Here is a 26,199-nt window from a genome sequence, read left to right on the forward strand (position 1 = left end):
TGTGGTAGCTGCAAACCCTGAGGACGCTTGGGGTGCTTGCTGCTACAGTAGTGAATCAAAATATTCTTGATTGTATAGCTTATATGTTAAACACAACATTTCACTAATGTCTTTTTTTTAATTTTGGTACAATAATAAAAAAAATGCTTACCTATCAAAAGTGATCTTGATGGAATGTCCTGGTTTTGCTTCAATGACCCATTCACAATTTAAAGAGTCTTTATAATATCCTGGCCATCCTGGTGGTAAAATAACTCCACTGGATGCTGTCAAATGTCCACCACATGGAGCTAAAAGTCAGTAGAAAGGACACCAGTTAAGAGGATTTAAAAAAAAAAAAAGCTAAATTCAATGAGTTGAACACAGGCGAGACAATCAATGAATACAAAAAGCTATCAGATGTCACTTTCTCTAAATGTTTGTTAAAGTTTAATAAATAAAATTAAAATTTGTTTTAATTACACCATGTTTCCCGATGGCCAATAAAGTTTCTCATAATTCTTTGTATCCTTTATTGTAAGTAGAATGATTCTGGGTATGAAGTAGGTATTTTAAAATAGTTCTCAATTGGTTATTACGCAGTAAATTATCTTATGGATTATTTTACTCGTCCATGCATGTTACATTGTTAATGTAATACATATGTATAGATAAGCTAAAAATTGGTTTTCTTCATTATATGAAAAGAATTCCTGAACATCAGAATTTGTCAAATAATTTATATATAGCTGTTAAAATTTTGAAAACAAATCTTTCTTTTCAAATTGCACAAAAGCTTAATTCCACAAAAGTAGAAAAAAAAATCTAAATAGTAGAACAACAGACCCTTAATTCAAATCTCTCATCAGGAAAATGATTTTTATGTGGGAGTTTTTTTTTCAAATTAAAGGAAACTATTGCAGGATGGAAGGCAATACATTTATATTACATTTCATTAGAAATAAAATGAACTTTCAAGAACACATCTGATAGTTTTTGTTCTAATTCAGGAAGTGTTATTTCCAAAATAACAGTTTTCATCTTCAGTTTATGCCTGTTTTCTTTTATTTAAGTCAAATGATATTTTATAAAGATAGTCCAATGTAATAGGTGGAACACAGGTGCAAATAGGAAACATCTGGGCTTAAATTTCGACTTAGCTACTTGCTGGTTGTACAAGTCAGGGAAAGTTACACCAGTCAGAGGTTCACTTTTCCCAGCTCCTTAAAGCTGAGGCAGTGTAAAAAAGCAGATAATAATAGCTATAGCACTTACCTCATAGAATTCTCATGAGGATTAAAGGAGATAATGTATGTAAAGCACTTAGCAAACCTTAAGCTATATAAATAGGCCTATTAGTATTATTATTACCTTGCTTTAAAATGGCCAACTCCTCCTTTTATGATGGAAATTTCTTGGGAGCAAATAACTGCACCATAGGCAAAGACAGTGATAGAACCATCCATTACTAATGAAGTTTAGGGATTTTCTAGTTTGAAAATTTGAATTCACATTTGATTTCAATCATAATTTTGCATAGGTCAGCTCCACAGAGCCCCCCAACTCCTATATTTCTTGAACATAGTTACAACCATCTAAAGCAGATGGTTTTAGCCTTTTTTGTATCATGGACACTTTTAGGAGTTTGGTAAAATCTACTGAATAATGTTTTTAAAGGCATAAAATAAAATTGATCAGATTTTAAAAGAAACCAGGTATATTGAAATGCAATTGTCAAATGTCTGTCTCTCCATCCATCTATCTTTCTTATCTATACATTTTTTTAAGTTCATAGGACCCACATTAGGAACCCATTATTTAAATTCTCAGACACAGCACAATTTTCAGACATCAAGTTGATTTTTTAAAAATTTAATTCTGAGCATATAAAATAAAACTTTTCAACTTACCTTTTATATTTTAATTATATATCAGTATGAAAAACCCATTTGTGAACACCAAAGGAAACAAATACTTTGGCTATGGCCTCATATAAAAAGGCAATATTTGTGCTTTCAAAATGTCTAATTCTTTTCCAGCATTTAAAGACAGTAAAATTATAATAGCTGGCTTTTCAAGGTAAAACACAGTATTTTATAATGTAAATGCTATTTCCATCCATAAGACTGGAACATCTAAACAACACAACATCTTAATTCTGTAAATAATTTTTTTTCATCAAATAAGTGTTTTCTTTATAAACATAACAAAGAACTTCTTAAGTGTTAGTGCAGTGAGGACGATAACATTGAAACCATCATACCTCAGAATATTCCTAGGGGGTAAAGTGGGGAAGCAAAAGCTGCCTGGGGGAGCCTTTGTGATCTATGTTCTAGAGAGACACAACTTTCTAACTGAAGGTTTGAAAAGAAAAACAAAGTTGTATTTATTTGGAGCAAATTAAAACCTTGTTTTTAAAGCTCTTTTCTACTCATTTCAGAGGCATCAAAACATAGATACTGACAGTAGAAGGCTAAAAAGAAAGCAGCTAGAAACATATTTTTTGGCGGGGGGATTGAGTCTTTGAGTGGATCCACTAGCAACGTTAGGAAACACTCAAATCATTGACTAAAAACAATTGAGAAGCATTCTTACTAATGTTCTGTGCTCCCTGTTTCAAAGGAATTCAGAATAGCAGAAATTTGTAATCTATCAAAAAGCAGAAAAGTTATACCTTCACAACGTGGAACAGTAGAGCTCCAAACAACATTTCCATCCTGCATGATGCAAGTTATGGACTCTGATCCTTGAGTTTTGACAAAGCCATCATCACAATGGAAAGAAACAGAGCTTCCTAAGAGAAAGCGATCACCAAAACGCCTTCCATTTATAGGAATGCCAGGGTCATGACATTCATTCTGACCAAATGCTAAGTGGAAAGTAAAAAAAAAATAATTAAGCTTTTAAAAAATCTTAAAATAAAATTATGTTTTGATTGTTAAACATGACTTTTTATTTTTAGTAGAGATTTATGATTTCATCAGTATGGTGAGCTCTTTGTCTGAAGATACCTCTCATCATACACATTTGGAACTTTTTGTAATGTAAAGTCTTAGAAAGTTTCCTTGAACACTGAGAAATTAACTGACTTGACCATAGTCACACAGCCAGAATAAGTCAGCATCAAGACCGAACTTTCTTCTTCCTAACTCCAAGAAGGGTTCTCAATTCATTATGCTATACTGTCTGTTTAGTTACATTGACTGAAGATTCTACACACACACACATACACACACAGAGTCTCTCTCATACACACACATGTGTGTATATGTGTGTAGAATCTTCATACTCAGAATTACTACATATATTTCAATACTTTGAATGAACTTTTTTAAAGTTCAGTACATACATACATACATACATATATATGTATATATGTGTGTATACACACACACACACACATTTTTTTTTTGCCAGGCACCATGCTAGGTGCTTTGGCCCATTCAGCCAAACTGGCTAACCATTATTCCCTGATTTTTTTCTGTTTTCTTTTTCCTCTGTTCATCTGTGCAAGCCATCCCCTGGGTCTCATAAACATTCCTTTTTCATCTCTGCCCAGTGAAATTTTTTCTTCCTTCAAGGGCAAGCTTAGGTGACATTTTCTCTATAAAGCCACACCTGAGTAATATAACTTGAAAATTATTTCCCCTTCTTTTTTTTCTCCTTGAGATCTTTGTACCTCTTTGCCCCTATTACATTCTACCATGTAGTATACTTGTATGTGCTAATATCATATTGCCCTTTATAAGCTCCTTCAGAACTGTATAGTTTTTCATTTTTGCATCTGGTCCGTAATATGGTATCTTGCACATAGTAGACATTAAATGCATGATGTTGAAATAAAAAGCAACCATGGTTGCACTGCTATTTTCTCCTGACACGCCATCTTAGAACTTCAGTGACTGTTCATGATACAAAAAGAATATAGAGAAGCTACCTGTTTTGATGTACTTACTAGTGTAAGTGATATTGAAACCTCTCCCTGTTGTAGAATGATCCGACTGAAACTCCAAGCGTACGATGTGACCACTGCTGGCCAACTGAGAAGGTACTTCATTTCCAGAAAAAGTGCCAAGAACGGATATATCAGACATCCCATCATCTTTAACAGCAAGAAAGTCAAACTGAGGTTCCACATCAAAGTCATTAAAAATGAGATGAATTCTACTTCCTGGCTCAGATATAATCAACCACACACAATTCATGTTGTTGCCATACTCCTCGGGATAGTTTGGTGAAAGAATAATGCCTGACGGCGTAGTGAAGTTGAAGAAGCAGGAGACTGTAAAAGATAACAAATACAAATAAGCAGCATTCTCAAACTTTAATTTGTGTATATATATATATGTCCCCCGCTATAAAATAGATCACTTAGAGATGAAAAAGATAATGTAGAATTACCAAGAGGTCCTGATTTTAATGTGATTGTTTTAGGACTTGAATTGGTAATTTCCAGCTATGTAAGGACTACCTTTCCATGAATTTTCATAATGCATTTCCATAGTATTTTTATATCACACAATAATAGCAATTACCTTATGAATAGACTGGACCACAAGAAAAATACCTTTTGACAACTAATATTAATACAGTTTCTAAGCATATATATCTTAGCTTAAGATGACTAAAGTAACTTCACATAAACACTGATTTTGTGTACACAGGGAGAACTGATAAAATTCAAAACTGGCTCAAATCAGTCCTTTATATTTCTATACCTTTCTTCTATGAATTATTATATTTCTACACCTTTCTTCTAATTATTACTCCACTGGTCCAAATATAAGGGTTTATACTATATTCTAGGACACTGTAGGACAGCCTACAATGCAGTCTCTTTAAATAAGCCTCGAGGGAGATGATAGATAATTTGCTTATGTGTCTATAAATTAGACTTTCATTAGTATAGGGAACTCTCAGGTGAGGAAACTATCTCTATCACTGTAGACTGGCTTCTTCACAGAAACTTACAGTGTTAGAAAGTAGTCTAGAGAAATGAAAGGTTAAATGACTTGCCTAGGGTCACAAAATCATATGTCAGCACACACACATATACATACATATGTTTAAACATATTAATGCAAAAATACATATATTTCTGATTTTACATATAAGTAGTCATATATAATCAAAAATTATGGATGGATAGGTAGAAAAATTGATAAATTTCCCCAACCCAATACCTAGGTTTTATGTGTCATGTTTAGAGGAATAGGGAAATATGACCTATATTTGGATAAATACCATGTAAATTTTGTTTAAAAAATGTTTTCTGCAAGGTGTTTAAACAGAGTATACCAATGAATACTGATTAGCAGAGGCAGCATTGTAGAGTGAAAAGATATCTGTTCTTTGAGTTAGAATGATTAAGTCCTACCTCTCACATGCGTAAGTCACTGAAATCTGCAAGGTTATGAGAGAGAGACTAATAACCAATCTATATCAGTAGAGAAAAGTTTTCACAACAGGAATTCCCTAAAAATATGACATCACTGTTTTAGACCATTTTTCCCTAGGAGAAAGAGAGGGAGGGGAAAGGAAAGAAGAAAGAAATCCCAATAAAAATACTAGAAAATTGTCTTATTGAATAATAGAATGTCTAGAATAGAAACTCAATGAAAATCATTGTGAAGGAAAAACAAAGTTTTCCAAGAATTTTTAAAAATAAAAATGATCATTTTTAGTGAGTAACATTTAGTTTTTCTCCTCATTGCTTATACTTGTGATATTACTATATTTTAACTAATGTATTTTGTTCCAAAATAACATCTGACCTACTGTCTGCCTTTAAATAAGATATTCAATTTATTCTTTTTAGTTGTTAGAATATTTTTTCATAGGGTTTTGAGTTAGGAGAGATCTTAGAGAAGGGGTTCTTAACCTGGATACCATGAATTTATTTTGAAAATATATTTCTATAACCATATTTCAATATAATTGATTTCCTTTGGAATACTATGTATTTTACTTTATGTATTTAAAAACATTTTTTTTTTCTGAGAAGGGATTCATGGGCTTCACCTAATTATCAAAGAAGTTCAAGACACAAAACAGTTTAATTAAAAACCACTGCCTTGGATTTTCTGTACTTCTTGACCTCATTTGGGATTTTCTTGGCAAACATAGTAGAATGGTTTGCCATTTCCTTTTCTTGTTCATTTTATAGATGAGGAAACTCAGGCAATGAGGATTAAGTGACTTGCCCAGAGTCATACAGCTAGAGTCTGAGGTCAGATTTGAATATAAGTCTTTTTGATTCCAGACCTGGTACTCTCTCCACTGTGCCTTCAAACTTCTCCAAAAGAAGGAAATTGAAGCTTGGAAGGTGAAAATGACTAGCCTAAGATCACATAGGTGAAGCAGCTATAGAAGGCTAGATCTAGAAGAATAAAGGTCTTGGTTCAAATTTAGCTTCAGGTATTTACTGGTTATGTGACCTGGGGCAAGTCACTTCCCCTAGGTCTGCCTGAGTTTCCTCAGCTATAAAGTAGGGATAATAATAGCACTTACCTCCCAGAGTTATTGTGAGAATAAAATGAAACAATATTTGCAAAGAAATAATACTTGCTTTGCAAAATTTAAAACACTAAACAAATGCTAGGCATTATTAATTTAGGTAGCAGTGAACCAAACCCAACTTGTCTGTTTCCAAATCCAGTGCTCTTTCTAGTACATCATGCTACCTATTTTTTTCTTAGTAGAAATCAATTTTGTGTTTGAACATTAATTTTATTATTGAAACTCATCTTACCAATCATTCACTATTAGAGATCTCAATGATGAAGATCATTGAGCTATATATTTTAAAGACATCCTTAAGATGGTTATAGCTGATATTTACATGTTTGGAATCATTTGAAAATGGTTATTACTACAACATTAAAAACATCCAAAACTGTGATTTCATCAGTGTAGAGCCCTGTCAGTGTGGAAACTTTTTCATAACTTGAAATTCTTAAAGAGTTTTGAAGGGTCATTGATAAGTTAAGCAATATATCCACGTTTGTATGGATTAGAGCAAAGCCAGCATGGATCAGTGCCAGAGCTGAATCCAGGTTTTTCTGACTCTAAGCTCTAATCATCTATCTATATCATACTGCCTGTCGTGTTGGAATATTGTCTTCTTGGAACAAGATCATAACGAATGTTTTATTCAATATATATTTACATTAAAACTATTATTTTATTTTAATTAGGTATCACCTAATTAAAATATCCAAAATATGGATAATAAAAAATTTAAAAGAAACCTCAGTAGTGATTCTTTGGATCATGGATTTAGAACTGGAAACAATGTCAGAGGTCATGTAATCCAGAAACTTCACTTTATAGATGGGGAAATAGAAGTATGTTAAGGTTACAAGACTTGCCCAAAGTCACACAGTTGAGTGAGGGAAGAAGAATTTAAACCCAGGTCTTCTGAATTGAGAGCCAGTCTCTTTCCATTTTACCAAGTTAAACAAGTGGAGAAGCCATAATTATTAAAATGGTCTTTAACTTCTGTAAAGATACTTTGTTGGAGGGGTGGGGATGGAGATTGGAGGGAGGAGAAACATATTTCTGTGTAAAGGAAGTTGAACAGGATGAGCAAAATCAGGTTCAAAGACCAATACTTACAAACACAGCTGGGTTTGTTGCCAGACCACTGGTTATTCTGTTGACATGTGATAACTCTTTCTCCAACCAATTCAAAAGCTGCCTGACATTCAAAAGTAAGAGTATCTCCATGTAGGAAACTGTTGCCAGTTCTTTTCCCATAAGAAGGAATTCCAGGATCACCACATCCTCCCTTATCAATCTCTGAAAACAAGATGTGCAAAAATAAGATGCAGTATCTATACTCCCTGAATATTTCTTAGCATCATACTTTTGAGAGTAGGAAACTGATTTAACTTCAGTACTTAAAAATGCATTTATGTAAGAAATTCCTAAAGACTATACAATTCATTAGGAAGCTAACATCTTCAATTAAGCTAGATAGAGAGACAATTAAGCACAATTTAAAACTTCAGGGAAAAAAGTTATTACACAATTTGCTTAGTTTGTTCTTTTAAAAAATTATGAATGGCTACATGAATATTATTCAAAAACAAGTTAAAATTGCTAATTCATTCACATTCAGCATATTTTCTGCATGCATATTCATTTTGTTAATACCAGAATGTAAATATTTTTATACTTATGTGTTTTTGAGATCATAAGCCACACACAAAGAAGCTTATCCACTGTGTGCTTAATGTTTAAACTGAGTAAGTTTCTTCTTGTTAACACTCAAAAAAGTGAATATATTTATTTTCTTCAGATCATAATACAATAAAGAAAAGCAATATTCCACTCATTAAAATGTGATTATAAATAAATAAGATCAGTTCACCAAACATTTTAAAATATTTATTACATCTCAGACACTTGGTGCTAGGGATACAAGAAATTAACCTTGAAAGATACTAAGGATACCAAGAGTCTCAGATGATGGGGGAATGCATTCAAGATATGAGGTACAGTCTATGTAAAAGCAAAGAAGTAATATATGTTAGGTCAGTTTTACATAGTTATTAGTAGGCCTGTTTGGCAAGAACATGAAGTGAATTTAGGGGAATAATCTGAAGTAAATTTGGAAAAGTAGTTGAGAGTCAGATAACAGAGGGTCAAGTTTGGGATTTTAGTATTCTTTCCAAGGTCAACAGGAAGTTATTAATGACTTTGAACAGGAAAATAAAAAAGACAAACTTGTAAATATGGGTCAAAATTAAACCTAGCTATAATAAATGCATGGAGGATAATAAAAGGATTATCTGCTGATAATTACATTTAGTCTGATCTGCTGGTTAGGCATTTCTCCATGTTCAAGGATCCAGCCTTGAACTCTGGTTAAGAACACACATTATCAGAGGTTCCTGGTTAAATCCCCCCAAAAATCTTAACACTGGGGGCAATGTCAAAGAGGACTAGCAACACAGAAGCAAAAGAGAGCCAATCAGTAGCTTTTAAATGGAGAAAACTTCTGTTCCTATTCTTCTCTTTTAAATGTATGGCTTGGAATTCTGACAGATCTTCCTTGGATTTCCTGATGGGAGTAGAGAAAGAGGATATTTTTTTCTCCCCTTTCCTTTCCTAATAGCAACTATGGTGGTGACCTGAAAATTAAAATGAATTCATGTGCTTTGTAGGTGAGCTAGACACTGGATCTCAAGACTCTAGCTCTCCTTTTTGATTTATGCCTCTTTCCTTGAGCATGGGTTACCAGACAACACTCCTGAGTTATACATTTCTACCTTTAATGGAAGTGATCACACGGAAAAGAAGAAAAATCTTACCAAGAGAATGAGCCATGTATATTAGATAAGTCTAGGTATGTCATTTTAGTTGCTATTCAGACAGTGAAGATTGAGTCGAAAGCGATATATCTGTTGAGCAATCCTACAAGCCTCCAATCTTCTTTATTTCCAGGAGACAATAATAGAAATAATATTTCATATCTTAAATATTTGTTAATGCATGTGTAATAGGGGGTTGAGAACTGACTGGCAACCTGGGATTTGTAGGTCAGAGGGAAAAGTATTTCCTCTTGGCCCTGAGAATTATTTAGGACTCTCATAATTTTTGAAATGGAAGGTAGACTTGGGTCAGAACTGAGAATATATTAAGTATTTAATACACTATTTGTAAAGGACAGAGATTTAAAAAAAAGATCAAGAAAAGCTACTGGCTAGGCAGTTTAGATCAGAAGACTCCAGCTAAAGTTACTTACTGGTTCCATCCAGCTCTTCAAGGTCTGAAGGAAGTTCCTACACCAGGTTTGTTTTTTCCCTTACTTCCCCTCCCTCTGCCAGTCACATTGGAAGTACCTCTCCCTCTGAATGGATGGCTCCCCCTAGAATATCTGTTTAAGGAGGACAACTGAGCCATTCATGTCTCATTCCTCTTTAGGCAGTCTGAAATTTCTCTATCACGTCCTCAAAGTGTGCACTTTTCTCTCCACCCTTCCCCCAATTTGTCTGCTTTTTTAAAATATCTTCCCCCAGTTAGAATGTGAGCTCCTTGAGGGTTAAAATATTCTTTACATCTATTTGTATCTGTGTTCCCAGGGCATAGCACAGTATCTGGCACATAGTAAGCACTTAATAAATGATTGTTGTCTATTAGGTCAAGTCAACAAGCATTTAGTATGTGCCAGGCACTGTGTAAAATAAAGAAAAATACTATAATACAGTCTGCTCAAAACCAAAAGTGTATTATACATAAACTTATATACCTTCCGTTTTGCTGTTTTTATTATATTACTAATGGTTCATCTGATATTGTATTATATACCATTAGTATATAGGCTCCTGGAGGATTATTGGTCTCTCTATTGCCTCTTTTATTATCTTAAGTACTTAGAACAGAGCCCAGAACATAGTAGGTGCTTAACAAATGCTTATTGATTATTGATATAAACTCTGTAAAACAGCAGAAAAGGGGACCAGATAAATTTGAGAGCCATCATGTTGTCTGTAGTTTAAAAGCAAACTAGTTGTTGTAATAAAGTATGGCTAAATAAATCTCCAGGGCCAAAGGGGTGTAGGGACAAGGCTGACTAAACAATCATGCCCTAGATCATTACTCCCAGGGAGGAGATAGAAATTACTTGGAAAGGACTTAACTTTGCCCTATCCAGGAGGGAGGGGAGAAATTAGAAAGGATCTAGTTTTGACTAGCCAATTCTATATTTATACTGACACCTAATTGAATCATGTACAATATCAAGTATTTTGTGCTTTAAGCATTTCTTTTGTGGAGAAAATAAATAGCTGCCCTATACATGATATCTCTTACTTTGCATGCAGAGTAATGTTTCTATGAGATCCTATTAATACATTTTATGGAGATCCTATTTATGACCCAATGTTTAGTTTCAATTAAAATATTTTCCCTGGGATTCTACTTTAAGACATGGGTATTGGGGGCAGCTAGATGGTGCAGTGAGTAGAGTGCTTGCCCTGGAGTCAGGAGGACCTGAGTTCAGATCTGGCCTCAGATACTTACCGTGTTTCCCCGATAATAAGACACTGTCTTATTTTTTTGGACAGAAAAACACCAGAGGGCTTATTTTCAGGGGAGGGCTTATTTTAATGAACATTGACAGCAATTTTAATAAACAGGTAAATGTGAACAAAAAAATGTACCTTTATTCAATAATGAATTCAATAAAGAACAGGATGACGCGCTCACTGCTGCAGCTCTGATTGGATGCAGCTCGGAGCGCAGCGTGCGTTTCACGGGAGGGGGGAGGATGGGGGACAGTGCATACAGAGGGTACCGTAATGTAGCGTGTAGCGCAGGGGATCACCTTCACTACAGTAGCAATCTCAATAGGGCTTATTTTCGGGGGGGGGCTTATTTTAGAGGAATCTTACACAGTAAGGGGAGGGCTTATTTTCGGGATAGGTCTTATTATCGGGGAAACACGGTAACACACACAAACAAAAAACCTAGCCGTGTGACCTTGAGCAAGTTACTTAAACCTAATTGCCCTCCAAAAAGCAAAAAAAAAAAAAAAGACATAGGTATAATAAGCCAGAGAATAGAGGAAAAGACTGATTCCCTTTTGTTACATAAAGGTCAGATTTCTCCATGTTCCTAAAACTATTCCTTTATTTAAATGAGGAACATGCTGAGTTACTGAATTTTGCAGCAAAATTACTATGTACAGATACCTTCAATGGGCATTTCTTGATTGACATCTATTTTTTTCATGAGTTTAAAATCCATAATCTTGTAGATATCAGGGTCATGATCAAGTTAACATTGTTATTGACAACCTAGTTTCCAACAATTACTATTATTACATGAAGCTGATATTTATATAACATTATGACATTTGTAAAGTGTTTTATATGATTATTTTATTAATATCTTACAACATACTTGTGAAGTAGATATGAGTATTATCATGTGGTCATTCAGTAGTTTGTTTTTTGGGGGTTGTTTTTTTGTTTTTCACTCTCGTCTTAACTCTTCATGATGACCCTTTTTCAATTTTACTTGGCAAAGACAGTGGAGAAGTTTGCTATTTTCTTCTCCAGCTCATTTTACAGATGAGGAAAGTGAGGCAAAAAGGTATAATGGTAATTTGAAGATCTTCTCTGCTCCTTAATAAGCCTAAGGGAATTTGAAGACTTTCCCTGCTTAGAAAATATATCCTGCCCTCTAACAGGCTGAATGCAATCACATGGAGTCTGTGGTGGGAGGAGTTTGCTGAAGGATGGAATAGAGCCCACAGGAAGCTGGAAGTCAGAACAGCTAGATACAGTGGGAAGAGAGGATGCATCTGAGGGAGACATTTAGGCTTGTGAGTAAATGTTGGTGTTTGCCACCTGCTATGACAGCTAGGCTTGTGTCAGTTTGTGGAGAGTCTAAAGGATGCTGTAGTTCTCTGCTACATTGTGGTGCATTAACTTCTATGTTGCTGTGATGGATCTGGCTTACTGGTTTTGGGATTTGGCTTTCTGGTGTCTAAATAAATGTTTTTCTTCTGTCTTCTATTTGGAGAGTCTGTTATATTTTGTGCTCAAGCACTATGCTGGTCTATTTATAGTGACCGATGGGGCTGTGAATATTGTGTTGATGCTACAACAGGGCAAAGTGATTTGCCGGGGTCACACAGCTAGTAAGTTCCTGAAGCAACATTTGAACTCAGGAAGATGAGTCTTTCTGACTCCAGGCCTGTTACTCTATCCACTGGGCTACCTAGCTACCTCTGTATTATCATTTAAAGGTAAATAAATTGAGGCTCAGAGAGGAAAAAAATTATTTTATGGTGGTCAAATGATTTTTAAAGGGCAAAGATTAGATTTGAATCTATAAATCTTTTTGACTCTTTGAGACATTTATATAAAAGTTAGCTAGGTTCTACAGTGGATAGAGACCGGAGTAAGGATGATGTGTCTCAGACATTCAGAAGCTGTGTCACTCTGGGCGAGTCGTTCAACCTCTGTCTGCCAGAATATTCTCATCTCTAAAGGGATAGTGATAATACCCACCTCCTAGGTAGTTGGGATAAAATAAAATATTATTCTTAAAACTCTATGCAAACTGTAAGCACTATACTCATTCCAGCTATTATTATTTCATATTATATTCCTTTATCAACTCTTCCTTCTAGCCAAAGTCGTCTTCTATCTCTTTCTTCAAACTGTACAGCTCTTGCCTGACTGATTTTGCACAAATTGCCCCCATCCTAGAATATATTTTTCCTCACCTTTACCTCTTGGAATCCCTATATTCCATGTATTCTGATGGCACATGTGTTATTTCTATATTTATTTTTTTTGCTAAGGAATTTTTAAGAAATGGCTCAAATTATGATTTTCCTAGAAGGCAGAATAATGTTTTACCTGCCTAGATGTACGTAAAGTGAGTAGGTTATTTCTCTCAGGTACTTAGAGGAGTGGTTGGGGGAAAAGGAAGCAACAGTTTTGCCTGACCTGAAAACTAAACTCCTATAAGAACTCATGAGATGTCAATAAAAACTCTGAAGGATTAAATAACACATATTTAGGAGCCATTAATACAATGCCCTCACTATTTCATGTTTTGATATTGGACAGAAAAAAGGAATATGATCAGTTTCTAAGACAAGTAGGTGGGGAAAGAGACATGGCTTTGGAAATGTTAACAATCAATCAGTGAACATTTATTAAGTTCCTACTATGTGTCAGGCACTGTGCTTAGGGGCATTAAAAGATGCAAGAGATAGTACCTGTCCTCAAAGAGCTTATACCCTAAAAGGAAAGACAACATGCAAACAAATATATACTAAGCAGGTTATATACAGAATGAATACAAAATAATTAAAAGAAGAAAAGCACTAGAATTAAAACTAATGGAATTTTAATTGGGATTTGAAGAAAGTCTGGGAAATCAGCAGGTGGAACTGATAAAGAAGAGCTTTCTTGGCATGGGGATAGCTAGAGGAAATGACTGGAGCCAAGAGATCAAGGGTGTTGTTTGTTGGACAACCAGGACACAAGCCAGTGTCACAGGACAGAGGAGCACATGTTGAGGAGCAAGGTATAAAAAGGCTGGAAAGGCAAGAGTGACTAGGTTATGAAGGAACAAAGCATTTTGTATTTGTTCCTGGAGGCAACAGGGAGCCACTGGAGTTTGGGATTGAGGGGTGGGAGTGGGTAACATGATCAGACATGTACTTTCAGGGGAAAAAATCAATTTGGTGGCTAAATGGAGGATGGATTGGATTGGGGAGAGATTTGAGGCAGGCAGACCCTCTTGCAGGCTATTGCAATAGTCCAAGAGTATTGTGGTGAGGCCTTGAACTAGAGTGGTGGAAGAATCAGAAGCGAGAAGGGGTCTATATGAAAGATAATGCAGAAGTAAAACAGATAGGCCTTGGCAACAAATTGGATATAGGGTGTGAGAGATAGTGAGAAGTCAAGGATAACTCCTAGGTTTCAGGTCCAGGAATTGGAAAGATGGTCGACAGCACTAATGCTCCCCACTCCCAGTACTAAAATTCAAAAGAGCTACTATAAATGTTTTTATATATTCACATCTTTCTTTGATCTCTTTGGTATATAGGCCTAGTACCAACTTTCTTTCAATTAAATCATTATGTTGTTTCTTTTGTTACTTTAAAAATCAGAAACTCAAACATTAGTTCATATTGTTATTTATAATAATCTTTCATGTGTGCTATTGGATCTTTTTTTTTTTGAATTTCAAATGTCACAAAACTACATTGGAAGAAATACCAACTGTCAGAATTGTCTGAGAGCTACTATACCACTTTGGACTATCTTCTCTGTTACAGCAGAAGCAAGCTTAAATTATACTTCATTTTCTATATACAAATGGATCCTCAATATCAATATGCTCTCCAGCTATGCCAATCACCATTCATTCATTTTTGGCCAACCTGTCTAAGTCTTATAGATGTCTTTATACCCTCCATGCACCTTTATACTGAAATTATTCATTGGTTTTACTTAGCATAGAAATTAAATAAATGACATTGAATCTTTATGTCATCCCTGACAAGTGTTAATCTAGCTTCTGTTTTGAGACCTCTAAGAAGGGAGGGGAAAGCAACTACCACCTGAAGCATCCCGCTTCAGTCCTGGATGGTTCTGATTGTAAATGGCGTGTTTTCTTATATAGTAAACACAGAGTTCTGCAAAGTCTATTTATTGCTGCTCGTTCTGCTCTATGGGGTCAGATACACCAGTCTAATTCTTCTTCTACATGACAAACTTTCACTTAATCCATCAATCAGCCAACAACCATTATGCACCTACTGTGTGCTAGGTACTGGACTGGGCACTAGAGATACAAGTACAAAGAATGAAACAAACTCTACTTGCAAGGAGTTTAAATTCTTTTTTACATTTTTCTTTTTTTATTTATTTTTAGTTTTCAACATTCATTTCCATAAGATTTTGAGTTCCAAATTTTCTCCCCATCTCTCCTCTACCCCCACTGGAAGATGGCAAGCATACTGATTACCCCTTCCCCCAGTCTGCCCTCTCATATCCCCCTGACCCTCCTCTTAATCCCCTCTCCCCTTACCTTCTTGTAGGGCAAGATGGATTTATATATCCCATTGCCTGTATATCTTATTTCCCAGTTGCATGTAAAACAATTTTTTTAACATATCTTTTAAAACTTTGAGTTCCAGATTTTCTCTTCTCTTCCCTTCTTAGCCACCCCCATTGAGAAGACAAACAATTAAATATAAGTTATACATGTGTAGTTATGCAAAACATTTCCATAGTAGTCATATTGTGAAAGACTAACTATATTTCCCCCCATTCTATCCCGTTCCCCTTTTATTCTATTTTCAAGGACTTTAAATTCTAATTAGGAAGACTACATATCTATATATCTAATTTTTGTTTTTGATGAGATGTTTTAGTTGTGCCCAACTCCTTGTGATCCCATTTGGGGTTCTCTTGGCAAAGATTCTAGAGTGATTTCCCATTTCCTTCTCAAGTTTATTTTGCAGATGAGGAAACTGAGGAAAACAGGGTTAAATGACTTTTCTAGGGTCACACAGCTAGTAAGTGTCAAAAGCCATATTTGAACTCAGGTCTTCCTGACTCTAAGTCTGACATTCCATCTACTATGCCACCTAGCTACTCATCTCTCTCTATGTATACATACATACATATAATATATATACACACACACAAAAGTATTATATAAACAATCTGATATCTATCATATATGCATTATCTATCTCATCTCTACATAGCATCTATCTATATAGATAGATATGTATAGTAAATACATAAATTGAATAAATATAAAGTATACAAAGTAGTTAAATACAAGATAGTTTGAGAGGAAGAGCATGTAGATCTAGAATTAAAAGGCACTTTAGAAGTTATCTGGTCTAACACCCTCTTTTTATAGATGAGGGAATACCTGAAGTGGGTTGGGGCAGAAAGTGACCTGTCCATGGTCCTGCATGTAGTAAGCATCAAAGGAAGAATGTGAACCTGAGTCTACTAACTCAAGTCCTTCATCTGATGCCCATATAGCAAGGCCTTGATATCTGTCTTCATTCTGAATGCATTTCTGTGGATGGTCTCCAACTTTCTGGCAAATTGTTAGCAAGATCAACAAGGGAATCTAGTATTACCCTAACATTAATTAAGCTGGCAGAAGTTCTTGAGATAGCTCTAGAATTTTATTTTTCATTCTTCTTCAGTAGAATATAAGCTCTTTGAGGGCAGGGATTCTTTTTCATGTCCCCTACTCCCCCATTTATATCCATAGTACCTTATACACTGATATGAACATTTTAGATACTTAATAATGCTGAATAAAATTATTAAAATATTACAAATAGGGAGGAAGAGGAGGGGGGAAAATTTAAAACTTAAGGGATTGTGGAACTGAATCTTGTAAACTAAAAGGAAACAAATTAATAAAGACAAAAAATATTACAAATATCTGAGAGTTTTTAGACATTTACATTTGCAAAAGTAAGTGAATATAGAAATGTCTCAATTGTTTAATTTTGGAACAATGCAATAGAAAAAAGCTATTTGCAGTGTTCCCAATTCCTGTATAAATATAAACAATCATTATTTTTTGACAGGTAACCTGGATTTATCTAACTACTGCTCCTTTTCAAATGTGGGGGGACAGAAAACCTGTCAGCTGCCTCATGCTGGTTTAGAGCAGGCATGTTAATGCTCATTCAATCATATACAAGGTCAGTGTAGTCCTCCGGCATCACCTGTTTTCTGACAACATATATTACAAGGTGAATATACAAGCCTCCCACAGGCTATATACTCTCATGCTAGGTTAACTGTCTAGTCAAAGCTTATGAATGCTTACAAAATTGTATCTTACAGCATCTGTAAAACTCAGGGTGTCTAGTTTTAAATAGCTCTTAATTTTTCTCTCATCGGGAAAATTTATGTTTCCTTATTTTTGTGTCATTTAATATTCAGGCCCTTTCTATACTTTAGGGGAAAAAAACAGAATTAAGAAACATAAAGAGAAGACTTCTCCTTTAGGCAGTAATAAGACATTTTTAGGGGCGGCCAGGTGGCGCAGTGAGTAAGAGAAATGGCCCCAAAGTTGGGAGACCTGGGATCAGTTCCGGGCTCAGATACTTAACACCCACACAAAATAACTGGCCGTGTAACCTTGAGCAAGTTACTTAACCCCAATTGCTTAGGGGCGGCCAGGTGGCAAAGTGAGTAAGAGTGCCAGCCCCAGCGTCAGGAGACCTGGGATCATTTCCGGCCTCAGATACTCAGCACCCACACAAAAATAACTGGTCATGTAACCTTGAGCAAGCTACTTAACCCTGATTGCTTAAAAAAAAATAAGACATTTCTAAAGCATTTTTAATGTTTACAAAGTGCTTTATATAGGTAATCTTATTTGAGTTTCAAAATAGCCCTATGAAGTTGATACTATGGATAGGATTTCCATTTTCCTTAACAGAAAACTAAAATTCAGAGAGGTAAATGATGAATGCCCATAGTCACACAGCCATTAAGTACAGATGGTAGGATATGAACTCAGATCTTTCTGACTCAAAGACCAGTCATCAAGTCATTAGGCCATGCTGCCTTTACCAACAATATCCTTTTGTATAGTCTTAATTTGGAAAGTCCCTAAAGTATTACCAGAATTCTGTTCTTCAGGTTGTAATGGGAAGATCTTTCCCCTCTATTAATAGGCCCATGTGACCTGCTTAAGTCACAAGGAAGCCTGAGTCACAGAAGCCTATATATGGGAGGAGCTTGCCAAGAGGGTGGAGCAGGAAAGGTGGAGCAGAGCTCAGAGGAAGTTAGAGCTGAGGGAGAGAGCAGAAGTAGGCAGTGAGCTGTGACTGTTACCTTGTGGGAAGACCCTAGCTGGGGGAAGACTTGGGGATGGTAGTGCCCCCAGTTATTGTGTATAGATTTTTTTGTTGCTATGATGGATTTGGCTTTCTGGTGTTAAAATAAATATTTTGGTTCTATCTTCCCTGTGGAGAGTCTGATAGATTTTGTGATTCAGAATTACACCTGCATATTCATATCCACCATAGGTGCTGTGAATACCGTATTAGCACTATACAGGTCTGGGCCTGGGACTAGCCTTGTAGTTTGAGATCTTTGAAGAAAGACTTATGAATTAAACTCTTTTGAGTTTTTGCATTCAGGATGGATCTGATAATTTGCTCTGTGGAAAAGTATGTTAGAGATCTAGGCCATAGAACAAGAACTAATAAGCACTTTGATAGTTCAGTAGCATAAATGGTCTATGTGCTTTCTTTAATATATAACTGCATATGTACTTCCATCAAAAATACTAATAAGTCATTCACTGCTCTACTTACAATGTAAACAACTAACATGCAAACAATTTCAAATGTGTTATAATACTCAGGAGACCATAATTAAAATCACCTTCCTAAAGTACTATTGAATCAAAGTAGTTCTGCTAAGGTATACTGGGAATTAGAACTTGAAACAAACAAAAACTGTATTTATTTTAAGCATTTCTTCACCACTCCTATCCCAAGAGATAATATGGTATACATGTTTTAATATGCATAATTTTTCCAATTCTCTAAAATAGTTAAATGCAGTAGCAGACTTAAACTTCTAAAGGCACGATAATAGAGTTGAAGAACTGTGAATTTTGTTTCATCTATTGGAAATGAATGAATAGAAAAATAATCTTCCTCTAAAACTTGTTCTGATGACCCACTGTGGCATGGAGGGAAGTACATATGATGCTCCAACCAAGATAAACATCATCTCATATCTCATTGTCATGCTGTTGACTCAAATTTGGATACTCAATACCTTCTCAACTTTCCCAGCCTCTTCTCCTCTTTGATTGGAAGCCTGGAAGATAGAAAACTAAATCCCTTCCAAAATTTTCCTTTATAGAGGGCTAGATCTGGATCCTCTAAGTCTCCACTTTCTATCTGCACTTCTGCTTGGTCTGAACTTCACCAGATGGTGGTGCCCCCTCATTCCCTACCTAACCTCAATTTTTCAGCTTCCTTTTGTGTCCTGTCTTCTCCCCCTAGACTGTTAGCTCTCTGAAGGAAGGAACTGTCTTTTGTTTTTCCTTCTTATTTATATCTCCAGCACTTGGCACAGTGCCTGATACATAGTAGGCACTTAGTAAATTTTTGTTGAACTGAATTTTATCAAAGGCTATGACAATGAATCACAAGTTCTGGCAGATTTTCAAGAATGTATGGACCAGATGATTTGACTATACGCCTGTCACCCAAGAACCAACATAACTAATTTCATAGAGGCTCCTCAACAAGGTGATCAGAAAGTAGAAATTTTAAAAATTAAAATTTGCTTCTGCCTATTACATAATACATTTCTATTATATAAAGTTTGTGTTTTTAATAGCATATATTAAATTTAATAAGATATTTCAATACTGCAATATTTGTGTGTGTACCCTTTTGAACTTTATTTGGTTCATTTTTATTCATTTTGTTATAAAATTTTCTTTTCTTTCTTTTTTTCTTCTCCTTTCCTTCTCTGTTTTATTCTCCCTTTCTTCTCCTTCTCTCCCTTATCTCATTATGACCATCCCCCCACTACTCAGATAACTCTCCCCTCTCCAAGTAAGTTTAGTCAAGTAAAACCATGGGTTGTGTGTGAAAATGTATGTCTTATTCTATTCTCTAGTGTGATGAATTTTTCAGGTAAGAGCACTTTACAAAGCTATCTACTAACATATAAAGGGATTAGGATCTGTGTTGTAGAGTATCTGCATAGATGAAATTGTGGTTCCATGAAATAAAGAAATTTAACTGGAAATGAAGGCATTACGTATTATTTGTAGATAATCAGCTATTTTTAACAAGTCTTCAGAAGCTCTATTCTGAAGGTACTGATTTGTACTGATAGTCATGGTAGCAAGGAGCTGATAAGAGGCAGAAGTTGGTAACATTCTATTGTAGAGGTAAGATAGAGGAAAAAAGGGTGTATAAACACAAATTACAAAAATAAATGATCAAATTACAAGAAAATTCTAAAACAAGTGAAAACCCTACATTTTTAAAGATCTCCAAATTGGCTAGATTTTCCTTTGAAAAGAACATGATATACTTCCTATGTAAACATCATAGCCTTGTATAACAGGATTCTGGAAAATCATATCATACCACAGAATCAACAGAGAATACTTTTTGCAATTTTTCCAGAAAGGGCAGTGCTGAGCAAGCCTAGGTTTTTATTCAGTTCTCTGTAGGTACAATGGCATCCATTTGTGAAATGCTAGAAGTACTAATGCCGTTTGTAGTTACTCAAACAAGATTTTTCCACTGCATGGAGTTGAATGGCATGTTTGGGAACTAAAGCCATACGTTTAGTCTCATTATCATCCTTCTGTGGCCAATGAAGCTAACTGGATCAGGGACTACATAAGCTATGCTATGTGTGCTATTACAGAATCTCAGAGCAGGAAGGGACCTCAGAGACCATCTTCTCTAAGCAGTACTTGAACACAAATCCCCTACACATTATACCAGGACTGTATAAGATACAGCCCAGCTGCTTGCAGTCTGCCAAAGGATTTTGGGGGCCCATGAAAAATGTAAAGTTGCTACTGCACACTCTCCTGTTTGCCATGTGACCTGAGACAACCAACCATCTTCAGTCTTTTTCTAGACTAACCTATGCAGCTCAAAGAAGTTTACAAGTCTTGCAGGTCTGCATTACACAAATGGTCCACAGCCTCCCCTTGAAGAACTCCACTTGTTACGAAATGTTTCCTTACATTGATCCTGTCTTCCTCTCTATAACTTCTATTCACTGCATCTAGGTTCTCATGACAGCCCTGGACCATCACTAACTTTTCTCTTTTACAAGATAAATATTCCAAGTTCACCCAAATCGAAAAGTTAATGAGCAACTGATGATTGGCAAATTTTACCACTTTACCAATTTTGGCATTTTGGTAAAGTTCAGTTCTACTATAAAAATGATAAACTCACTTGGAACCCTTGTTAACTTTATTGATTCTTTGAATTATGAGATGTATAGTCAAGAGAAGGGGGAGAAACTTTTGTTGCTAATTCCAGTTAGTCAATTCTACTCATCATACTTAACTGTTAAAAACTTTAGTTATCTAGTAGTTTTAGAAATTGTTTTATCATTAAAAGATTATAGTACTGCCTGGAAGAATAATACTAATAGTATCCTCTTCTAAAAATATTTTAAAGACTTCTTTTTCTTTTAAAATAATTTGATATATATATATTAATAGCAACTCATAACCATAGACCAGGGATGGGGAACCTGAGGCCTTAAAGCCACATGTGGCCCTCCAGGTCCTGAAGTGTGGCCCTTCGACTGAATCCAGGATTCAAAGAGCCACACTTCAGAAACTAGAAAGTAATATGTGACCGTAAGGCTACAGGTTCCCCACCCCTGCTATAGATCATACAGACCCACTAAATAGCCACCATTTCACTTGTTCTTCATACCAATCTTGTGTTAATTAAAACTTCTTCCAGTGTTATCCATATATCATCGTTGAGAAAACTGAGGTTCAAAGAAGAAACCTGAAGAAAGTGTCATTAGAGAGCCGCCCCACAATTATTTTTTAAATGTAATGTTCTTTCTATACATGATTCTCTTTATTGCAAAGGTGCACCAACTTTTTGATGTTTTATGAACCTCAACCAGCTTTGAAAGATAGGTGGTCAAACTAAAAGTGATTGATTTGTATTACTGTGACCATTTTCTCCTGAAAGTTTTCATTTTCTTTAAAGCTAAAAAGATACAGTTGAGGCTATAGGCTATATGTATATCTTTTTAAGGTTCCATAGTTCATATGCTTTTATACTGTGGTAGAAACATCAAGATTGTAAATAGAATGAAACACTTGGAGACATTAGTAAAAGGAATAAAGTACATCAACAAGAGAAATAAAAATGCATTTGAAAAAGGTATTTGAGAAACTGTAACATGTGCATTGTAATCAGACATTCAATTTGCAGAAAGTTTATTTTGCACACAAAAAGTGTTGATTTGCTGAAGCATCAACTTAAGATTGATGAGGCCTGAGTGCCATTGCCTTTTGCTGCTTTTTAAAAAAGAATACTTTTTTCAACATGCTGAATCATGAAGACACTAATCCAACTAATATCTACATTTTCTTAGTTAATGAACATTACAACTTTAACAATTCACAAGGAAAATACTGATGATGATCTAATTTAGTCTGCTAAAGAACATGGTTCCATGCAAGCTTATGACTGAATGCATTCAATTTACTATTTTTCATTAAAATGCCTCAACAACTTTGCTGCTGTATATATCACCAATCTGGTAAGATATTTTGAAAAGGCATGATTTTTCTAAATATATTCTTTTAATATAAAGAAAAATATATACATTAAACAAGCCATCTAAATGAATTATAAATTCAACTAAAAAGAGTATGGTCTAACTCTCCACATTAGAAAACTAAGTGGATGAAAAATCTTATTATCCAGGTTTTGATATTTAATTGGATGGGATAAAAACGTTCATTAAGATATATAGCTTAGACATATACTAATGAGTCAATGAAATAAGTTTAGAGTTAAACAGAAACAAGAGAGAGAACTGAATTGCATTTGGGCAACTGTACAGTGCTTTAATGGTCCCAACCTTCCCTTGGAACAAAAATCAATTAATTCAACATAAATTTCATTTATAAAAAAATTTTATTGATGCTATAAAAATCACTATAACTTCTTACTTACCACTCCCTCACAGAACTCATTCTTGCAACAAAGAAAAATAGTTAAGAAAAACAACAGTATATAAATATTTGTCTTTGTGTTTGCACATACATGTATACATATTATACTAAAATCCTCTTTTCCTACGTCAAAGTGGAATAGAGTTGACCCTGGATTCTAGAAATCTATGCTAAGGAAGCATAAACCTTGAAAAGTCCTACCAGTATAGAATGGCTTTGGGCATGGACCCAATGATAGATCACATATCTATTACATGGAGTCAGTAATAACCAAGCTTAAGTCTTGCCACTGACAAATACCAGTTGTGTGACCCTGAAAAAATCACTTATTCCTGTAGTGCCCCAGGTAAATTTCTAATATTATAAGTTACAGATGAGTTGCCCATCAACATCAGTAGATGGGGTTTCCATTCAGGAAGTTTTATTTCACTGCTGAAATCAGTTGGTAGCAAAATAATTTAATAAACATGGTGAAATGAAAGAAAGTAACCATTTATAGAGAAAATTTTTGTTGTTCCAGGCACTATGCTTTTACAAATTTTATCTCATTTAATCCTCACAACAAAGCTGTGAGAGAAATTCTATATTCTCCCATTTTTCAGTTAAGTAAACTGAAGCAAAGAGAAAGTATAATTTGCCCAGAGTGAGACAGAGATTACTTGTTTAAGATTTGAACTTGGGTCTTTCTGACTCCAAGCCCAGTACACTATCTATTGTAAAAACACATACACATAAATGATCTCTAAGATTTCTTCTAACTCTAAAATATTTATCATGCAGTGATTCCATGAAGGGTAGTCAAAGATAATCCTATTCATCATTTGTCTTGTTAGCCAAGGCTAATATAAGATTTGGATATTTTGCTCTATTGTTTTTAATTGTTGCATATGTATAAGATGGTCAGTTATGAAAGAAAAATCAATTGATTTAAAATGAGATTTAGTCCTGGAAATAATTTTACTCACTTAGTTCTGCATAAAAAAGGAGATCTTCAAAAGAGAGTAGTGAAGCTCAGAGAATGGAAGTTCATCTCTAAATTATATATCTATACACACACATACATATATATATACATACGCATATATAAATTCATTAGCATTCCATTATCAACCTATATTCTTCTCAATTCTTTCAAAGGGAGCATCATCTGATTTTTTTTTACTAATCTGTGTGCTTTTACATTTAAAGCTTAAGATTAAAGCCAAAATACAAGTGAAGAATATCTTCATTATTATTTCTGACTTTCAATGTAGAACAGTATGCTCACAAACCATCACAGCAATGAACCCTTTCAAAAAGCTTCAATTCATTTTTTGCACAGAGATAGACCAGATATCCCTCCCTTAAAATTTTCTCCAGATTACTTTTAAATTTATAAAACCCTGAAGCAATACTTCAAGCTCTTTTCAAAATATATTCTATAAACTTTGAGCATCTGCCTTGAAAAATAACCAGAGAGAATTTTAAGATAGGTTGTATCTGTGAATGGGGTAGGCCATCTCCACTAACTGCCAGCCAACTGCCATACACAGGACAGGAAAATCAGCCTAGCTGAAGCACCAAGGCACCATGAGGGAGAGATAAGAAGTCTGTGTCAAGCAAGTCTCAAACTACAAACACCACTAGCACCTTTTTCACTCTCTCCCCTCAGACACTGATGGAGACAGCCCAGAACTCAGAACTCAAGAGCCTTGGGAACTAGGACGATTTCATCTCAGTGCCCTCTACCATCTTCCTAGGAAGCAGTGCCTAAGGAGGTGCCATCTGGAAATTGCTCATGCAGGTACTACAGCCACAGTTACTGAAGACTCAGAAAAGAAAGTTATTGCCACCAAACCTTTCACTAACTAATGGTCTACCATTAGAAATGAATATCATTTTATATATGGACATGATGTTATAAATGAAGCAATAACATCTGCTTACTGCTCCACCCCTAAGTACCATGTGAATTTTCCCACCAACTTGAAATTAAATATGTGCTATGTCACACTGCAGAATGTGAGCCTTTCTGTGTATCCTTGGTGCTTAGTACAGTGTTCTGTAAATAGGAAACAGTAAGAGTCTCATTCATTCATTCATTCATTCATTCATTCATTCATTCATTCATTATAATCTACTATAAAATAATTGAAAAAGAAATATAGTATGAAATTTCTGATCCAAGACTATGCTGGAGCTATCTTAAACTAGTTATCAATCACAAATTATTAAATTTTCAGTATAAACATTTACCTGACAGAAATTGGCATATGCTACCTACCAATCAATGCTTGATTTACTATTTTGTTAGTCATTTAGATTTAAGAAAGTGATGAAGAAAATGTTAAGAATACAGATTAAGCTTAAAAGTATCTTAGACATATTATTATTTTAAAAGTTGGTTGTTAAATATTTACCAGAACACAGATGCTTTAGCTCCAACCTAGATTTGTATGACCCTGGTCAATTGATTTTCCTTCCTGTTACAGGTTTTTCTTTTAATTTGTTAAATAAAAGGTTCAAAATAGAAATGGGAGGAAATCTTATGTAGGGGAAAGGATTCTGGGTTTCAAGTTGAGGACCTAGGTTTAGATCTCAGGTCAGTTACTTATTACTTATACAGTGTTTGGCAAGTCATTTTCCCTCTGGGCCTCAGCTTCCTTAGCCATAAATTGACAGGGTTGGATTGTATTACTTTCAGCTTGCAATATAGCATTCTTCCTTCTTTTAAAGCGAATATTCCAAAATTCTGTTGTGTTATGCAATATGAAGGGGAAAAAATGGAAGCAAGAAATAATCTGTTCTAACATGCAATGTCCATGAATTACCATATAAGGTTTGTGTTTAACACTCAAAAAAACTACTTTTGTTTTATGACATCTACCAATCTAATAAGTATGCTATCTATGCCTTCCTCCCATTTATTGATAAAAATATTGTATTGAATCTTGGCAGTGCCCTGTGATTCTCCACTAAAAATCACCCTCCAGATCA

At 34.9% G+C, this 26,199-nt stretch overlaps 1 protein-coding gene and 1 long non-coding RNA gene across 2 annotated transcripts in view; one reads left to right on the top strand and one right to left on the bottom strand.

Moving 5' to 3' along the window:
* The window catches only part of LOC138144108 (uncharacterized), a 130,853-nt gene extending 105,636 nt beyond the window's left edge, over positions 1-25,217 (top strand). The window contains exon 4 of the long non-coding RNA XR_011163861.1: positions 24,875-25,217. This is a non-coding gene — a long non-coding RNA (uncharacterized lncRNA). The remainder of the gene's footprint in view (positions 1-24,874) is intronic.
* The window catches only part of CSMD1 (CUB and Sushi multiple domains 1), a 2,654,573-nt gene that overhangs the window by 636,967 nt on the left and 1,991,407 nt on the right, over positions 1-26,199 (bottom strand). The window contains exons 13-16 of the mRNA XM_069065406.1: positions 7,597-7,779; positions 3,935-4,261; positions 2,654-2,848; positions 152-290 (exon numbers count right to left, since the gene is read on the bottom strand). Coding sequence (XP_068921507.1) covers positions 152-290; positions 2,654-2,848; positions 3,935-4,261; positions 7,597-7,779 — 844 coding nt within the window. The remainder of the gene's footprint in view (positions 1-151; positions 291-2,653; positions 2,849-3,934; positions 4,262-7,596; positions 7,780-26,199) is intronic.

The sequence above is a fragment of the Petaurus breviceps genome, unplaced genomic scaffold, assembly GCF_028583685.1.
Source record: "Petaurus breviceps papuanus isolate PSGF00001 unplaced genomic scaffold, PetGlider_PUasm1.0 90686, whole genome shotgun sequence".
In the NCBI taxonomy this organism is placed as follows: Eukaryota; Metazoa; Chordata; class Mammalia; order Diprotodontia; family Petauridae; genus Petaurus; species Petaurus breviceps.